This window comes from Carassius gibelio, chromosome A4 (assembly GCF_023724105.1).
Source record: "Carassius gibelio isolate Cgi1373 ecotype wild population from Czech Republic chromosome A4, carGib1.2-hapl.c, whole genome shotgun sequence".
In the NCBI taxonomy this organism is placed as follows: Eukaryota; Metazoa; Chordata; class Actinopteri; order Cypriniformes; family Cyprinidae; genus Carassius; species Carassius gibelio.
Window position 1 is genome coordinate 28,318,443 of NC_068374.1, and position 17,167 is coordinate 28,335,609.

General features: G+C 37.1%; 3 protein-coding genes and 1 long non-coding RNA gene across 14 annotated transcripts in view; 2 read left to right on the plus strand and 2 right to left on the minus strand.

Moving 5' to 3' along the window:
* Positions 1-2,469, plus strand: part of LOC127975881 (glutamate receptor-interacting protein 1-like) — a 224,930-nt gene extending 222,461 nt beyond the window's left edge. For 9 of the 10 annotated variants that reach the window (XM_052579950.1, XM_052579912.1, XM_052579923.1 and 6 more), the window contains one exon: positions 1-2,469. In XM_052579950.1, coding sequence (XP_052435910.1) covers positions 1-264 — 264 coding nt within the window. In that variant the 3' untranslated portion in view covers positions 265-2,469. The other variant, XR_008157649.1, reaches the window with a different exon arrangement.
* The window catches only part of LOC127975931 (uncharacterized), a 28,826-nt gene extending 21,860 nt beyond the window's left edge, over positions 1-6,966 (minus strand). The window contains exons 1-2 of the long non-coding RNA XR_008157663.1: positions 6,802-6,966; positions 5,865-5,967 (exon numbers count right to left, since the gene is read on the minus strand). This is a non-coding gene — a long non-coding RNA (uncharacterized LOC127975931). The remainder of the gene's footprint in view (positions 1-5,864; positions 5,968-6,801) is intronic.
* Positions 6,967-7,476: 510 nt separating this feature from the next.
* Positions 7,477-12,138, plus strand: LOC127975934 (protein lifeguard 4-like). Of its 2 annotated transcripts, XM_052579988.1 has the most exons (8): positions 7,477-7,669; positions 8,424-8,532; positions 8,648-8,753; positions 8,839-8,872; positions 8,956-9,073; positions 9,482-9,527; positions 10,903-11,139; positions 11,422-12,138. In XM_052579988.1, exons 1-7 carry the CDS (start codon positions 7,579-7,581, stop codon positions 11,107-11,109), a joined length of 711 nt encoding a protein of 236 aa, XP_052435948.1. In that variant the 5' UTR covers positions 7,477-7,578; the 3' UTR covers positions 11,110-11,139; positions 11,422-12,138. The 2 variants fall into 2 exon arrangements, with proteins under 2 accessions (XP_052435948.1, XP_052435947.1); XM_052579987.1 differs by having other exon boundaries at positions 10,903-12,138.
* Positions 12,139-12,299: 161 nt separating this feature from the next.
* On the minus strand, positions 12,300-13,379 carry vhll (von Hippel-Lindau tumor suppressor like). The gene is made up of 4 exons (XM_052579998.1): positions 13,228-13,379; positions 12,784-12,968; positions 12,573-12,707; positions 12,300-12,473 (listed from the first exon to the last, which is right to left on the minus strand). The coding sequence occupies exons 1-4, from the start codon at positions 13,299-13,301 to the stop codon at positions 12,301-12,303; spliced, it is 567 nt and encodes a 188-aa protein (XP_052435958.1). The 5' UTR covers positions 13,302-13,379; the 3' UTR covers position 12,300.
* Positions 13,380-17,167: the final 3,788 nt, after the last annotated feature.

Sequence of the window (17,167 nt, forward strand, 5' to 3'; positions counted from 1 at the left end):
ATAAACCACGTTCGGACTAGAGACTTTGACTGCTGTTTAGTGGTTCCTCTTATAGCCGAGTCTGGGAACAAACTGGATCTAGTCATCAGTCGAAACCCGGTTTCCTCGCAGCCTTCAGAACTGAACCAATTGTCCAATGATGAGGCAGCAAACTGGACTGACCCCGCGGACCCTCTCGAACAGCCCACAGCAGGGCTGGAGCAGGGCCAGCACAACTCCACGTTAGCAGGACTAGAGGACAGAGACCCTAACAAGACTTTATAGCAGAACTCCTTCCAGGTGCCTGCAGTGGAGCTCTCCTCATCATGGTGCTAAAGCGAACCCTCCCCTCCATAAACGGCTCCCTCTAGTAGAGGAAAACAAGAGGGGTTTGTTGTCCTGTAGCACAGACCCAGTCCCTATCCCAAGTCAGAGCATGAACCACCATGACCAAGAGGTGACAAGCTGGGTGTGTTTTTACCTTGTGAAAAAGGCAACGAAGACCACACTGACCTCTTGGAAAACCAAATTGTGAGAGAAAAAAAAAAAAACCTGAAAGAGTGCCATCCCTAATTTTTATTGCCAATAAACAAGAATAGTTTCGAGGAGGACTCAAAAAAAGCAGCAAAAGATGCATAAAAGCAACACTAAGACTTGTGCTAATGATATCGGACTGGCCACTCTGTGATCGTCTGTGTTTGTGTGAGTCTGAATGAGTGTGCGCGTGTCCCGACTTTATTTCGCAAGCCTCCACGAAGTCTGTCAAAGCTCCACGTTTGGAACGCAATTGTCGATCCTCCTATTTTGTGATACTGAAACACAAGTGTGTGTATAGTGTTTGTTTGTGTATTTCCTTCTATCTGATGCCAAGGTCAGAGTTGATCATGCTCGATGAGAGAGAGGATACAAAAAATAATAATCAGCACAATGAATTCGGTAATTTTTCAATTGTGGCTGAATGTGGGTTATAACCTAATGCATGAGACCTTACAATTAACTATTTTGTAGTACATCTGTCCAAAAAAATACAAGAGCTTGGCTACACGAAAAACACCTTTATCACCGTAAATATAAAATTCAATGTCGCTCAAAAGGAGAGGGTGGCACAAAGGCACCTTATCTTGAAACTGGACAGATTGTCTATTTTTATGAATAGAGGCGGATGATTTATAAGGGATGTGTGTGGTTTTGAGCGATGGCTGGTTAGCATGAGGGCACTATCGACCGTGTAGCGGAGCAGATTGATGGCACGGAGAAGGTCATTCGGTTCGCAAACTCTGTACTTTGTTAGGTAACCGCCGTAGGTCTGCGGTCTCCAGACTCCCGCCCCACATTTTGAGGAAATCCATCATTGGCCCAAAGGATAGAACAGCTTATTTATTCCAACATCAATCTCCTAAATGAAAACGACAGGCGTTCAAGTAGGTACTCGCATATTGTTTACTCCGCCGGGTGTGATAAATGAGGATATTACGACCAACAAATTCATCTCATTTGCTTAAATCAACTTATGACAAAAATGCAAGCATGGGGTTGATGTCCATGAGAAAAGACTTTTGTATTCCTCCCCACATTGTTTAAATGGTTTAAATCATTATGGTAATTTGTATATGGTACTGTTATGGTTTTATATATCTTTTCCCAGTACAAAATCGGTTTGTAAAGAGGGGAAAAAAAACAAGTGTCAAATCACGAGACCACTAACCATCACATTTCTAACTCTGCTTGAGAAAAAAATATGTTAGTAAGAAAAAAAAAAGCCATAGGTAAGCTGCTAATGGCAATGAAGACCCTCACCCACCTGTGTGAAACTGTGTTTTTGATTGAAGTGTGTCCCCCTCATTGTCAGTGCTCAAAGATCCTGTTTACTCACTGTATTCAAATGGCACATTGTGGTCCAATTACTGAACAAAAACCTCATCAAGCCCACTTGATGGAGAACGTTTGACGATGACGAAAAGGTGTCTTTTGTTGTTGTTTTGTTTCAGATAAACTTTCACGTACGGGTTCATTCCCTAAACTCATGCATTTGATATGTTTCGCAATTCACTAGATGTTGAATTAAGGTTTTCAAGCCCTGATTCAAGTTAGTCGTCACTTTCATTACGTTCGGCTTGACCTCAGTCTATGTTTGTTACAACATTTCACTGTGTTACTGCGAATACACTCCGGTCAAGTGAAACGAGTCATTTTTATGTTCCATTTGTGGAAACGTTTAGTGAAGTCAAGCACTGCCAGTTAAAATATTGGGTGTCCATTTTCAGTAAACGATTGAATTTATGAATCACTGTCGCAGTTATATCCCTGAAATATTGTATTTTTATTTCTAATGGACCGGTATTATGAGCTGTAAAGTATTTTTGTACAAATTTAATACTTTGTTAGCATGATGTTTATCGTCTATGTATAAATTTGGGGATTCCTACAGCTGTAATCCTTTGTATGGCCGACGAACAGAGAAACAATAAAACAACATGCTGAGTGAAGAGATGACACCGAAATGCTCTGTTGATCTAATGTGACGTCTTATGACAGAGGTATGTTGTACAAACTGATCTGCTCTGCCACTCGCATTGACAACAATGAAAAAATTCAGCTTTAGGACACGAGCAGATAGTAAATGACCAATGCTGAATTTAAGTGCACATAGGATACCTCCTATTTCTAATTTGGGTATTTGTTATTATGGCAAGTCATGCATTCAGGTTAGAAACATGAAGTAGCCTAAAAAATAAATAAACTGAAATAACTGAATATGAAATACTGAATGATATTCATTTCTATCACTCAAGCTAATTTGGCTGGTAATGATTCATTAAATACATCCTTCAAACAAGAGCATACAGTTACAGTATAAGCAAAACAAAGCATAAAGTTCACACACTGGACGAGACGCACCACAACTTGAAAATTTGTCTTCAGTGTCAATTTTTGCCAAACCACTCATACCATTTTCCATTTAATTGCATTTACAATTATTTTGGATAAATATTTGAACATACCGATTTCACTCTTCTCTGCAAGATTGCATTTTTTTTTTCAGTAATAAGTTTGTCTGTTTTTTTTTTGGCTTGAACAATGTCTGTGCTTCAGATGGAATATAGAAATATTTATTGCCATTTTTCCATTTGCACAGTTTTAGTTCTAACTAAATCTAAATTTAAACTCCACTTATTTCATTTTCGAAGTGAATTTTTGCCTGTATAGGCCTACTATTGATGTGAATCAGTTTGAATTGCCTCCTTAAACTTGAACTATTACTATTTAACTATTACTATTATGTTATGTGAGAAACGCAAACGATTCAGTGCATGAGTGAACTGTCTGAATGAATTAAACTGAACTTTCAGACCTTTAGGCAAACCAGTTTAACTGATTAGATTCATTGAAACAATAGTGATTCATGAATCTGACTGATAGAAACAAAAATGACATTATTGCTGAGCTTATCAGGGAAATTATCATCATGTCAATATATAATAATCACTGTCAGTAATATTTTACTGAATCACATCTGTATTTCACTGGGGCCCAATGAAAAGGGTCTAGCAAGCTCCTGCTGGAAGCCGTGTGCTCTCTTATGTTAAATTTGTGATGTAAAAGAACTAGCAACAGATATTTTCTCCCACACTGTGACCAAATGAAGCAGATTATCTACAAAGAAAATAAAAAAAAAAACATGAAGAACGGTGATTTTGTTCATATCAGTCGTTGAATGGATGGAGATAGAGCTGAATGCAAACATGCAGTAAAGTGTGAGAAAGGAGGGGGTTTTAAGCTGAATATATTATTTAAGCAGCATCAGAAATCATCTTCCATAGGACCCCAAATGAACCCACTGGCTCAAAGAACCTGATTACATTATGATGTCAAAATCACAGTATGTAATTTGAACTACGTTACAATGACTATTAATGTCTGTTTTAGAATCTTCAGACTTGCTACTTGACTGCCATTTCACTACCAGATGCTTTCTGCTCAGAAGAGCATCTCCAGCTCTTATCTCCCTCAATAGGTAAGCAAGTGGTAAGAGTCATGCTCAAGGAGCAGTGCTGATGGAGTGGAATATTGATCGCAGTATCTCTTCTCTTAGAAGCTCAGATACATGACCATTAAGCTTTCACTTGTTTGAACCTTTTCTACCACTTTAAATTATAAGCAGCTTAACAAGCACAAGTTCAAAGTAGCTTTCCTCAAACTATTGTTTCACGTTTGCTGTTAATAGGGAGAGCTCCATCTGCTGGTCACTCAGGATGCAGACTCGCAGGCAATTATGATTACCAAGGTTGTTTATTTTTCTAAAGCTTTTCGTGGTTTAGGAATTTAAATCTACTGAGAGGCTGTTTTTGTGTAACAAGAATTAATCTTTATAATGAAGATGAATGGTGCATGTTGGAAATTAAATCACGCCAGCTGTAACAAAAAAAAAACTTAAAAATAAGCTGTATTCTTCTGCCTACATGATGATTTTTAAGACTTTCTTGGCCTTACAGGAATAGTTAACCTGAAAATGTGCTCTACCTTAGGCCATCCAAGATGTAGAGTTTGTTTCTGCATTGGAAGAGATTTGGAGATCATTAGATATGACCTGCATATTTTATAGAAGCATTACATCACTTGCTCACCAATGGACCTTCTGCAGTGAATGGGTGCCACCAACTTAATAAAACAAAATAAAATGAAATAAATCAATCATCATTCACAAGTAATCGACACGACTCCAATTCGCCAATTAGTGTCTTGTAAAGCAAAAAGCTGCATGTTTGTCATAACAAAATCCATCAAGATGCTTTTAATTAAAACCGTAGCTTCAAGTATGAGTCATTTATTCATAATATTGCTTTCCGAAGTGAAACAATTGTCTTGTCTGAATCAGGAGAGAAATATGCACAAATCAAGCACCATTTACAAACAAAAAAACAGTTTGAAACAAACATGACAGTGGATTTTGATGTGAAAGGACAATAGGGGATGGATTTTTTTTTTCACTACAGGAAACATTATTAAGGATTGCGAGGTTATATTTTGGCCAGAAGTAAAGATTTAAAGTGAAAATATCTGTATTCTACAGTAGATTTCTCACAAACATGCAGCTTTTCAATTCACAGTTTGTTAATCGATTGACCAGAGTCGTGTGGAATCCTATGTGGACTCTCATTCTGACGGCACCCATTATCTACACAGGATCCACTGGTAAACATATAATGTAACGTTACATTTCTTCAAATCTGTTTTGATAAAGAAACAAACTCAACTACATCTTGGATGGCCTGAGGGGAATACAATTTCAGAAAAATTGTATTTTACATTTTAATTTTTCATGTAACATTTTTCCGTTAGCCTGTAATAGCTGATACGGCGTAAAAGGAAACACAAGGATTGGAAATAGAAAATGAGGCACCACTATGTGCCTCATGAAAGAAATCCCCTGAATGCGAGAAGCCATAAGGTTACTCAGAAACTCCTGGGAATGGATACAAGGGATGCAGGAGACAGCGTACTTCCAAATGAATTATGTAGCCATGTCCCTGAGGCTGGCTCCACATAGGCTTTAATAAAATGCTGTGCTTCCACATTAGGCTCCTGAGGGAAAGCAACGGGCAGTGGTGCATTTTGTTAAGCATGCCCAGGAGAGACTATGAGCAACTCATACAGCAACTCTGAATCCCACAGGTATGTCATTACATGGCTGAACCGATAGGTATAACCAGCCCACAGTAAAAAAATAAAAAATAAAAAAACTGTATTCTCTTTGGAGATGAGGTTGTAATTAAATCTGAAGGAAATTACTTTGCGACCACTGCTGGGGTTATAAAATAAGTGGAGTATTAAAAACAGTGTTATTTAAATATGAGGTGGAGCTCTCCACGGGGTCTTTTACTTACTTGGGTTAGCTGATTAGCACCACAAAGGAAGAAAGCAGGTGCAGGAAACCCCTCTGAGAATGGAAGAGAGATGACAGACGACTGTGTGGATTCTTCAACGTACCTGTTGGGAAATTTAAAGTAAGGCGTTTGGAATTAATTCTGTAAAGAAGAACTGCGCTTGTATTTGGCTGTATGCTAATCTTATTCTCTCGAATGGCCTGTGCACTACTTAGGGGTGCAATTCTGGTCAATATTTAGAAAATGCATTTGATGCAAACCTAGTGTTCAAAATGTTGTTTTCAAAAATATTGTCGTTTTTTAATCTGTTTTTTTTGTCCGTTTTTGACTTGAGAGGATCTTGAGTTCAAAGAATGATACAGTAAATAATATCTATATTAAATAGATTTCTAAAATCTACAGTTTAGATAAATAAACAAAAAAATTGTTTCAGTTTGATGTTATTTCCTTGTTGTGTACATTCTGAACTTATTGTATGTGTCTTTAAATTATTTTTAAACAATAAAAGTCTGTAACATTGTTTACAATTTTTCCAAGGAAATGATCCCTTCCCTTGTAATACCAAAAGTGTTTAATAATTAAGCCTGGCAACTAGTATGTTACACCAATGAAAACATTATATAAACTGAAACCAAGAAATTTTATTCAGAAAGCAAATTGTTTTTACTTTTTGGTGATGAGAAATGTACCCCCAGTTATAGAATGAGCTATTTAGTTGTCAAAATTGGCAATAAGGAAATTGGTTTATCTTTGTATATGGTGGTTCAAAGAATAGGCTCATGTAAAACAAACAAACAAACACCATACTGATAAAACATTACGATGATACAGACCTACTACTCCTAATTGTATTCATATATATGGCATTATGGTAAGTTTTGGTACCAAGTACTTTTTCGTGTTCGATTAACTTATGTTGTTTGTAAAATGCCTTTACCTGAGTCGTTCACAGGCTGCAGTTGTTGCCTTAATCATGATCTTATCCATCACAGTCTTTTTTTAATGGATATTTACATATTCCCACTTTATCTAACGTTAGTTTTTTTGTACTTCGTATCGAGTTATAGTTGTATCGCTTCAAGTAATTAATCGCGTCCATGAACCATCTATTCTAAAAGATTCATACTAAATCGCGAATCGTTTTACTATCCACCTAATGATTCATTTGAAGAACCGACTCAAATGAGCATCAAACGATGCATTATGCCAACTTCCTTGCTGGTGCACACTAATTGTAGTAGGTACTTCAGGGAAGATAAAATAATAATTTATCTGTCATTACAAAAATCCACTATTCAGCTAAAGGTTTTTGATTTGACTTATACACACAGAGACATATATAGACATATACGTCAAAAGTTTTGTTTTTATATATATTTTTATATTTAGCAGTCATGTAACGTTAATGCAGTGACAATTCAAGTATAATATTACTGTAAGACTGTAAACTGCTGAGTCTGTTTGAAGATCTCTGACTGAATATCCACACTAGAAAGCATTAAAAACAAACACATTAAATGAGAACAGCACACTAGCATATAGTCATAGCATATAGTAGATTTCAATCACTTTTGAGGTCTGATCCGCTAGGTGGCAGTAAGCCCACCTTTAAAGGACGAGATAATAATAACAAACCACAGAAAGACGGAAGAGAGCGTCGTATTATCTCTTGTATATTTATAAAGTAAATGATACGCGCTTTATTCGATCAAACATGAATCAGGAGAAATATCCACGATCATCCATCGAGGATGATTTTAATTATGGCACGAATGTGGCGACGGCGAGCGTCCACATCCGGATGGGTAAGTCACGATTTGGATGTATTTAAAAGGCATTGGCGTCTACGCAATCGGTAATACAGTCCGTACAATAACATTGTCTGGAAATCAGTAACATGTAAAACAGCTGGAGTAGGATCCTTACTTCATTTCAATTATTTATTTCACATTGTTTCATCGTGAGGTCCAGGTAACATTAGTAAAGGAAACATATGGCACAAATGTTAATTCGGGCATTCTGTCACGAGGCCGCTTATAACGTTAGATGATTTCTTCTTCAAATGAGATTATTAGTTTTCTTAGAAATGCTGCAGGTTTCTTATGTAGTTGTCAAACCTTCTTGTCGACGTTTAGTGTGAATAGTAGATATCCTATTTGCGAACGTCAATAAACATTGAAGTCACGAGACAAGTTGTGAAATATATTTAAATAATTTATATATATATATATATATATATATATATATATATATATATATATATATATATATATATATGATGTATTATTTTTAATGTAATTATTTATTTACTATGTGTATTTTATATGTAATGTACTAAGTTTTATGTATAATGTGAGTGTGTGCGTGTATATATGTCTATATATAAAGTTTTCAAATGCTCAAGTCTTATTTCTCTATTGTTTTTTTTCTACAAGGCCTATCCATATTTGTGTGTGTGTGTGTGTATATATATATATATATATATATATATATATATATAATTTGTATGTGTATAAGCATGATTTAAGTGTTGACGCTGAAAGTTTTATTTCTCTCTAGATTTCCTCCGCAAGGTCTACACAATCCTGTCATTGCAGATTATCATCACGACTGCTGTATCTGCCCTTTTCATGCTCTGTAACCCTGTTAAAAACTTTGTGCACGAGAGGTAAGAGCACATTTTCACCTGTAGGCTTACCACACGTCGTGGCTGTTCTATGAAAACAAACTGCACTTTAATCTGTGTTAATATATTAATGTCATGCACGGCATTAATTTTTCAGTCCCTCTCTGGTGTTGATATGTGCTATCGGGTCCCTTATCCTGCTCCTTGCCTTGGCTGTGTACCGTCACCAGCACCCCATTAATCTTTATTTGCTCTTTGGGTTTGTGAGTATAACATTTTTTATTTTAAATAGACTATTAAATATTACTATTAAGTACTGTGATATAATGACTGTAAATGTTTGTGCAGACTTTGCTGGAGTCTCTGTCTGTAGCCACTGCGGGTAAGTTTATAGAAGTCCAGCCCCATAATATTAATGGATGCATCCTTGATGGCTCATCTGATACCATATTTTTCTGCTTTCAGTGACATTTTATGAGTACACCATAGTGCTCCAGGCCTTTGTCCTCACGTCTGCCGTGTTCCTGGGTCTCACTGCCTACACTTTTCAGTCTAAAAGAGACTTCAGCAAGCTCGGAGCCAGGTAATTCTCTTTCTCATCCGCTCAAGGCCCAGATCCGTCACATTCATCACAGTAACAGGAGTTATTGTTTTAATCCATTTACTCCCGAATCCGTGCGGAATGATGTTCTTGTGTCGTGGCAGAAATTGTCGCTGGAGAAACATTCTTCTTTCCAGTCATTAAAATGAAATGTTACAAAAATAATGGGGTTCCATGAGTCATAACTCTATTATATGATGTGATGCATGGTCCACTCCGTCGCCATAAGAAGTCACTGGGAGGAAAAATTCATATCTTTGTGAAAATTTCTCCATTCATATTATTGGTCTGTTTAATAGACAACCTGCTGCAACATTTCTTGCTTGTTTATATGTATATGTAGACTGTAGAGCATGTAGAAAAACCCTAATTTATTATCCTTTTCTTCAGTCTGTTTGCTGGCCTGTGGATCTTGATCATTGCGAGCTTTATGAGGGTGAGTCTAAGGCTAAATTATTAGTTACAATGTAAAAGAAAAATGTATAGAATAATATATATATATATACATATATATAAAATGTGGTTTGTTATATTATTTAATAAATATACATTTTATTCTCTCTCTCTCTCTCTCTCTCTCTCTCTCTCTCTCTCTCTCTCTCTCTCTCTCTCTCTCTCTATATATATATATATATATATATATATATATATATATATATATATATATATATATTAGGGGTGTAACGGTTCACAAAATTCACGGTTCGGTTCGATACGATACACTGATGTCACGGTTCGGTTCGGTTCGGTTCGATACGTTTTAGATACAGCAAAATGTAAAAACATCTCAACTTTTCAGAATGCCGCAAGCGCACCGCGGGTCATGTGACAAGAACCAACCAATCAGCTTCATCCTTTCCCGTAACAACGTTGAGAGCTCAGCCAAGATGAAGGAACAGCTGATCATAGTTGTATATGGATTGCAATTTTGAAATAAATTCAGTAGCAGAGCTACTGCAAGCGATTTTTAGAGCTGCAAATCCATTTATCCTTCGCTGAAATTTTCGCGTCTCATGGAGAGAGCACATCATTGTTGCTTAGCAAAGACAGACGCCTCAGGAGAAAGACGCGCTTAGCGTTTTCCATGCGTTTTTAGGCACGATATGTGAACGGCCCCTAAGGCGCTCGCTCACTCAGCACGCGCTGAAGGCTCGTTGCAAAATGTCTAATGCATTTAACAGACCAGAAATATAAGATCTGGTGTTTGGGTTGGATTCCCTGTAAGCTATAGTGTCTAAATGCTGCAGGGATAGTTTGCTGCGTGCATGTTTCTCCTTTTTTTCGTCTTTTCCCAGATAGTACTGACGCATATATCCCAGATATTCCCGCTGTTTTTTTTTTGTTCGTTTTTTTTGTAATCCCGCTGGTGTACCCTGTCATGTTGCAGATGCGACATACCGTTGTTTATTTATCCACCACTCTCTTGCCATCACCATTATAGCTTAAAGGGAATCCAAAGTGCACCCAAACACCAGACCTGTTGGTTATTGGAGGATCTTCTCATTTCTAGTCTGTTAAACGCATCTCTCTCTTTTTTTTTTTTTTTTCAAATATAATTAATTACTCCAACGAACCGTTCGGTATACATAATGCGTACCGCGTACCGAACGGTTCAATACGAATACGCGTATCGTTACACCCCTAATATATATATATATATATATATATATATATAATTTGATAGTATTCAGTATTTGTCAAATTGATTGAATTTAATTTGAACCTATAAGATTCTTTAAGGAGTCATGCAGTCAAGTTACGTTTTGATTTCAAGCCACATTTCATCAACTGTGCAACTCTGTGTTCTTCAGCTTTTCTTCTACAATGACACGATGGAGTTGGTCTTCGCTGGGGCTGGAGCTCTGCTGTTCTGCGGGTTCATTATTTTCGATACTCACCTGCTGATGCATAAGCTTTCACCGGAGGAGCACGTCCTGGCATCCATCAACCTGTACCTGGACATAGTCAACCTGTTCATCTACATCCTGCGCATCCTCGACTCCATGAAGAAACACTGAATGTTGTGATGCTCTTCTTCACTTTTAGAGGTGAAAGTAATATTCTTTAATTTAATAGACTCTGTGTACAATAATCAAATAAAAATGTTAATTAATATCCAAATGAAGCATTGTAGATGCCTGCAAAAAAAAAACTTTGTGGACCACATAATATATAATATTTTTTTGAATAAAATAAATGCACTGAATAGAAGACATTATTTCTTTGCATTGCAGTTATTTGCAGTGTTCAGAATTAATGGAGTGTGTGTGCTATTCTTCTATCTGGATGGGCATTAACATCAAACTCCTTTGTTTAATTTCTTCCTTTAGTTGAGATGAAGCTCCTCAAGACACTCTTATTTTACTGTAGTTTTCCCTTGTTTCCAAACCAGCTGCATACTTCCAACTTGGAAGCAGTATTTGTAATTTAAAGGCTAAATGTGAATGTTACAAACATGATTGTACAACTTAACTTGATCTGCTTACTGTGTTGCTAATTAAGATTCCTGTTTTTAGCTGACTGTTGTGTGTAATACATGGTGATTTTTCATATTTATTTAGATGTTGTCGTGAATCAGTGTTTATGGTTTGGGAACAAACTGAACATGTAGCCAGAGACATTTAGTTAAATTTGGGTTTATGGGATGTTTATGATTAACTTAAATCTTACTAAAAGGCCTGAATTATATGGAAAACCACAATGCAAACATTTTTTAAATTGCGGCTAAACCATTTTATTTGCAGCAGTTTAACATGTCACAACATTACATTCACATCAGTTTAAAGTAGCATGCAATCGGTTTCAAAAGTATTCAAAATATTTTACAATATGTCAGTCTGCTCATTTTAATAAACTAAAAAAAAAAACACAGAACATAATATTCAGGGACCTCTATATGCCTGTGTCCAAAGTGCAATATTCATCATAATAAAACAAAAATATAATATATTAATGTCATTGATTTTTTTTAAGGGCAAAATGGTCACATAAAAACTGATGTCAATTTAAAGTTCTTTGGTGTAAAAAAATAAACTTATTTTAACCCATATTTGTTGCTTTCATGTACAACAGCTAGTTGCTATCCTTGAATCTGATTGGTCGAGGAAAGATAACAAAGTGCTGTAATACTTTTTTTTTTTTTTTTCACACATTCAAAGTGAAAGCTTCTGCCTACTTTGAACATGATATCATAAATGAGTGAAATTCATTCAGTTTGAATCCTTTATTGATCTCTTGGCAGATAAAATCTGAATGTCTCTCAGTATATCGGGTTCACGGCTGAGGTCCTTTCTCAAACCCTCGGGGATTTCCAGCTTGCAGATATCTTCTTTTCTCACCATACTCCTGATCAAACGTGTACAGTTTTCTTGTAATGAGTACACTGACAAAAACAAAGCATAAATATCAATTTTAAATGAAACTATTGTTTGTGTATATCAAAGGCATATGGAGCATCTTAGGGTGAAGAATGAGCTCGCACCTGGTGCAGTGATATCCACGGGCTGGTACCGTTGGCATCCGTACTCCTCAAACTGTGCTGGAGTGGGAAAGTAAACTTCTTTGAGGTTGGCCAGCAGTTTAGCTCCGTCTGACGCTCTGAAGATCCACGGATGAGCTGGGGAAAAAAAAACTGCTTTAGTACATCCCGGCTAGGGAAACGGGCTAAGTTTGCTAGTTCTGCGGTAACTTACTCAGAAAAGTGTTCATCTGAAGCGATTTCCTCGGTTGTATGTCGCCGTAAGACACCGGCTGCCCCGAGAAGTTTAGCCACCAGGCTTCGGCATTCGCGTTGGATTTATTATTAAAAGAGATATACGTTGGATCGTACGAGTTGAGAGACTTCAAAGGTGCAGGCGCTTCCTGTTCAGCCATAGCGCTGGAGTGACAAAACACACATGCAGTGTCGCTGTATCACGGATAGGTGGCAGCATCACACACTCTGACTGACTGGAAGTGATTTTTAAGGAACAGGCCACTATTTTTGAAAATAGTCTTCTTCCCCTGCAATTAAACATACTAATCTCCTCTGTTGCAGAACATAAGTGGATTTAATTTCTGTATCATATATATGTCTAACTGGTTACTGGAGACTGGGGGCAGCTGTGGCCTGATGGTTAGAGACTTGGACTAGTTACCTGAAGGTCGCCGGTTTGAGTCTCAGTGCTGGCACCGTCGTAGGTGGGGAGGATTGAATGAACAGCGCTCTCATCCACCCTCAATACCCATGACTGAAATACCCTTGAGTAGGGGTGCTCCGATCACTATCGGCCGATTAATGCGCATCTCATCAGTAAATCCGGTTCTCTAATCAGCCGTTAATTCCATCAGGTGCGTGATTTCACATAGAGCAGCTGTTACTACACAAGAGCCTTTGTTAACTGAGAGGATGCACAAAAAAACGCTGAAAATGAAGTGGATTTGCGCATCTTCTCTATTAACAACGGCTCTGTGTAGTAACAGCTGCTCTATGTGAAATCACGCACCTGATGGAATTAACCGCTGATTAGAAAACCGGCTTTACTGACGAGATGCGCATTAATGATCGGCCGATCGTGATCGGAGCACCCCTACCCTTGAGCAAGGCACTGAACCCCCAGTTGTTCCCTGGGCGCTGGATATATTGCTGCTTACTTCTCCGGGTGTGTGTTCACAGTGTGTTCACTTGGATGGGTTAAATGCAGAGCACCAATTCTGAGTATGGGTAACCATACTTGGCAAATGTCACGACTTTCACTTTCACCGAAATCCACAAGAGGAGGTCCATTTTATCTCAGTTTTAGAAGTCACATGATTTGCCATCCACACAACTAGATGCCCAACACCCGTTCTGTTCCGGAAAGACCCAGGGAGAGACGGGATAAAGAAGTCCATTTAAAATTCCAGAGTGGCTGTTTCTTGAAGTATAGGGTCTCACAGACATTCTTGATGACCGCGAGGCTTTGAAGTCTGTGTTTTTGTCTCTGGAGAAGCAGGACAGGGCTGTCTTTAGACAAGAGGGGAAGATCCTATATTCTCTAGAGACACTGATTCACTTTACAGCTCAGACAATACACACAATCATATAGGCTGGGAGTTTTAAAGCACACAGCGGTGTAAATTTGATCTCTTTTCAAAGTCTTGGTGAAGTGATTTATTTAGTCTCCTTATGGCACATGTCTAGAAGATGCTTGTTAATGCATTTTAATACTTTCCTACTTTCCTGACCGCTACCTGTTGGCCTACTGTATTTTCCGGCAGGGTGATTATGGATGGGGTGCAGAGCAGATCTAAAGCGCTTGGCTCAGACAGCCCATTCTCCCGCTCACCCTTTGATGTCCTGCTTTCATTGCTTCTCTTTTGCCGGGACAATGACGAGAACTTTTCGCCACAGTGGGCATGATGTGCTTGTTGCTTTTGTTGGTTCTGTCTATCTCTTCCACATCACAGAGGAATTTTCCTGACTGGCACAAACACTCATACTACCCCACCATACTGATGACTTCTGCCTCTCCTTCTTGCGTTGATAACAGATGATGTGCTGTCGTTTCGCTCTGTGGTGTAAATTCCAGGGACTTGTTTCAGGTTTGTTCAAATCCCTTTAATTATGTATATTTATTTGAACAGCCGTTTCTATGGGCCGCTATATGTAAGCCGTCTGCCTTGCTGAAACGGCCTGTGAACACTTGAGAGCAAGTTGACTGTGCTTCTGCAAGCATAGTTATACACATGTCTGTTTCTTCAGGTATGTAAATCTCACCGTTTTTTACAACCAGAGGCTGTGCAATGGTGTTGCATCTTAGGAAACGCATGGATTTTTTTTCTGTGTGTGACCATAGATATATTCCCAAAGACCCATCCCCCATACTGGATCTATTAAAGCTGGTCCGTGAATACTACCATCTTACCATAGTTTATTTTTGCTGTGAGTGACAACACATAGAAGCACTGATGTGTCTGGAGAAGATGAATGTAGATCTACGTGTATGTATATATAGTGATATGGAATTCCATATTCTCATTAGAATTAATTATTAGTTTATACTGTATATAGTTAAGACCCGTTCACACAAAGAACGATAACTTTTTCAGCGCGATGATACCTTTCTTTTTATTATAAGGACATGCTGCTTTTGATGTCATTTGCCACTTTAAATGCATTACAGTCTCTGGTGGATTCTGATTGGCAGACAAAGTTTTCATCATTCATAAGCTTTTTTTTTAAGTCTAAATTATTTTTTTGTGGCAACCAACATAATGCCTGTTAATTGAGCTTACAGTAAATGTTGATTTTGGATTATTCATATAAGTATGTCTATCATATTTTTGGCTCATATTATGATTCCCAGAAGAGGCATTATTTGAGCTGTAATGGAGAGAGCATTTCGGTTGATTCTCAACAGACTAAATCTTTCTGATGTACCTGCTCCATCGCCCAAAGGCAGATATAAATGGAACATACCTGTTTGTACCCAGACTGCACCTGCTTAACACAAGTTACCAGATGTCTCAAAAATTCACTGGCACGAACTGACTTCCGTTTCCATGGTTAATGCCATCTCATTTGCCTGCTACACATTTTGCATTCCACATAGTGTTTTTGTTATTGTTGTATATCCTCCATGAAGGGTGACCTGACACAGGGCAAATTCACGTAGCTCCCATGGGCAACAGAGGGCAATCATGGTGGGTCGAGCTGCTATGTGATGTGGAACAGTGCAAATAATCATGCAACAACTAGTTTATTTTCACTTATCCTCTTTGGTCACCATACCAGCTTCCTCTGGACGCATGGCTGATTGATCGGCCCCCTGTAGAGGTTAATTGGCATACATTGTAAATGATCCTCCTAGCCTGCATATGTGTGTATGATTGCATGCACATTGCCATCATTCTTCTTTACCAAGACAGAATTTACAGACAAGCCTCAGAATCCTGCAATTCTCTAAAGCCTTTCAACCGTGAAAACCAAAGATTGCTTTTTCAAAGGATGAGTGCGCTTCCAGGTGGCTGTTGCACAAGGCTTTATGTATTTGGTAAGTAAACATCAACATTCCAGTTGCATGACGTGACTTTTGCCAAACCAACATCTGACAATTCGTCTCATGATGGTGGAGATGGTAAACATCTGCACCTATTCAATCAACTCAAATATGTGACTGCTTGGAATGTTTAGTTTCCCAGTACAAGCACTTTTCCACAGGAAAAACCTGTGGAACAAATTATGCAATAACTTTTAACTAATGTAAAGAAAGTGTGTATATATATATATATATATATATATATATATATATATATATATATATATATATATATATATATATATATATATATATACACATATATATATATATATATATATATACACTTTCTTTACATTAGTTAAAAGTTATTGCATAATTTGTTCCACAGGTTTTCTAAGCCTAAAAGTTTGTAAAAAAAAAAAAAAAAAAAAAAAAAAGGGAAAAGTGCTTGTACTGGGAAACTAAACATTCCAAGCAGTCACATATTTGAGTTGATTGAATAGGTGCAGATGTTTACCATCTCCACCATCATGAGACGAATTGTCAGATGTTGGTTTGGCAAAAGTCACGTCATGCAACTGGAATGTTGATGTTTACTTACCAAGATACGTTTCATATTGTTATCAATGTTGAAAACAGATGTGCCGATTAATATTATATTTTATGCAATCTGTGATGAAAACATAGTTCAAAAGGACAGCATTTATTTGAAATAGAAAGATTACAAATTCCTTTACTGTCACCTTTGATCAATTGAATGCATCCTTGCTGATTAAGTGTTAATTTCTTAAAAAACAAAACAAAACAAAAAGTTACAGATCTCAGTTTTTGAACAGTAGTGCTTATATGCATATATATATATATATATATATATATATATATATACACACACACACATATATATACAGTACTATGTATATATATATATATTACATAGTACTGTATATATATGTGTGTGTGTGTATATATATATATATATATATATATATATATATATATATATATATATATATATATATATATATATATGCATATAAGCACTACTGTTCAAAAACTGAGATCTGTAACTTTTTGT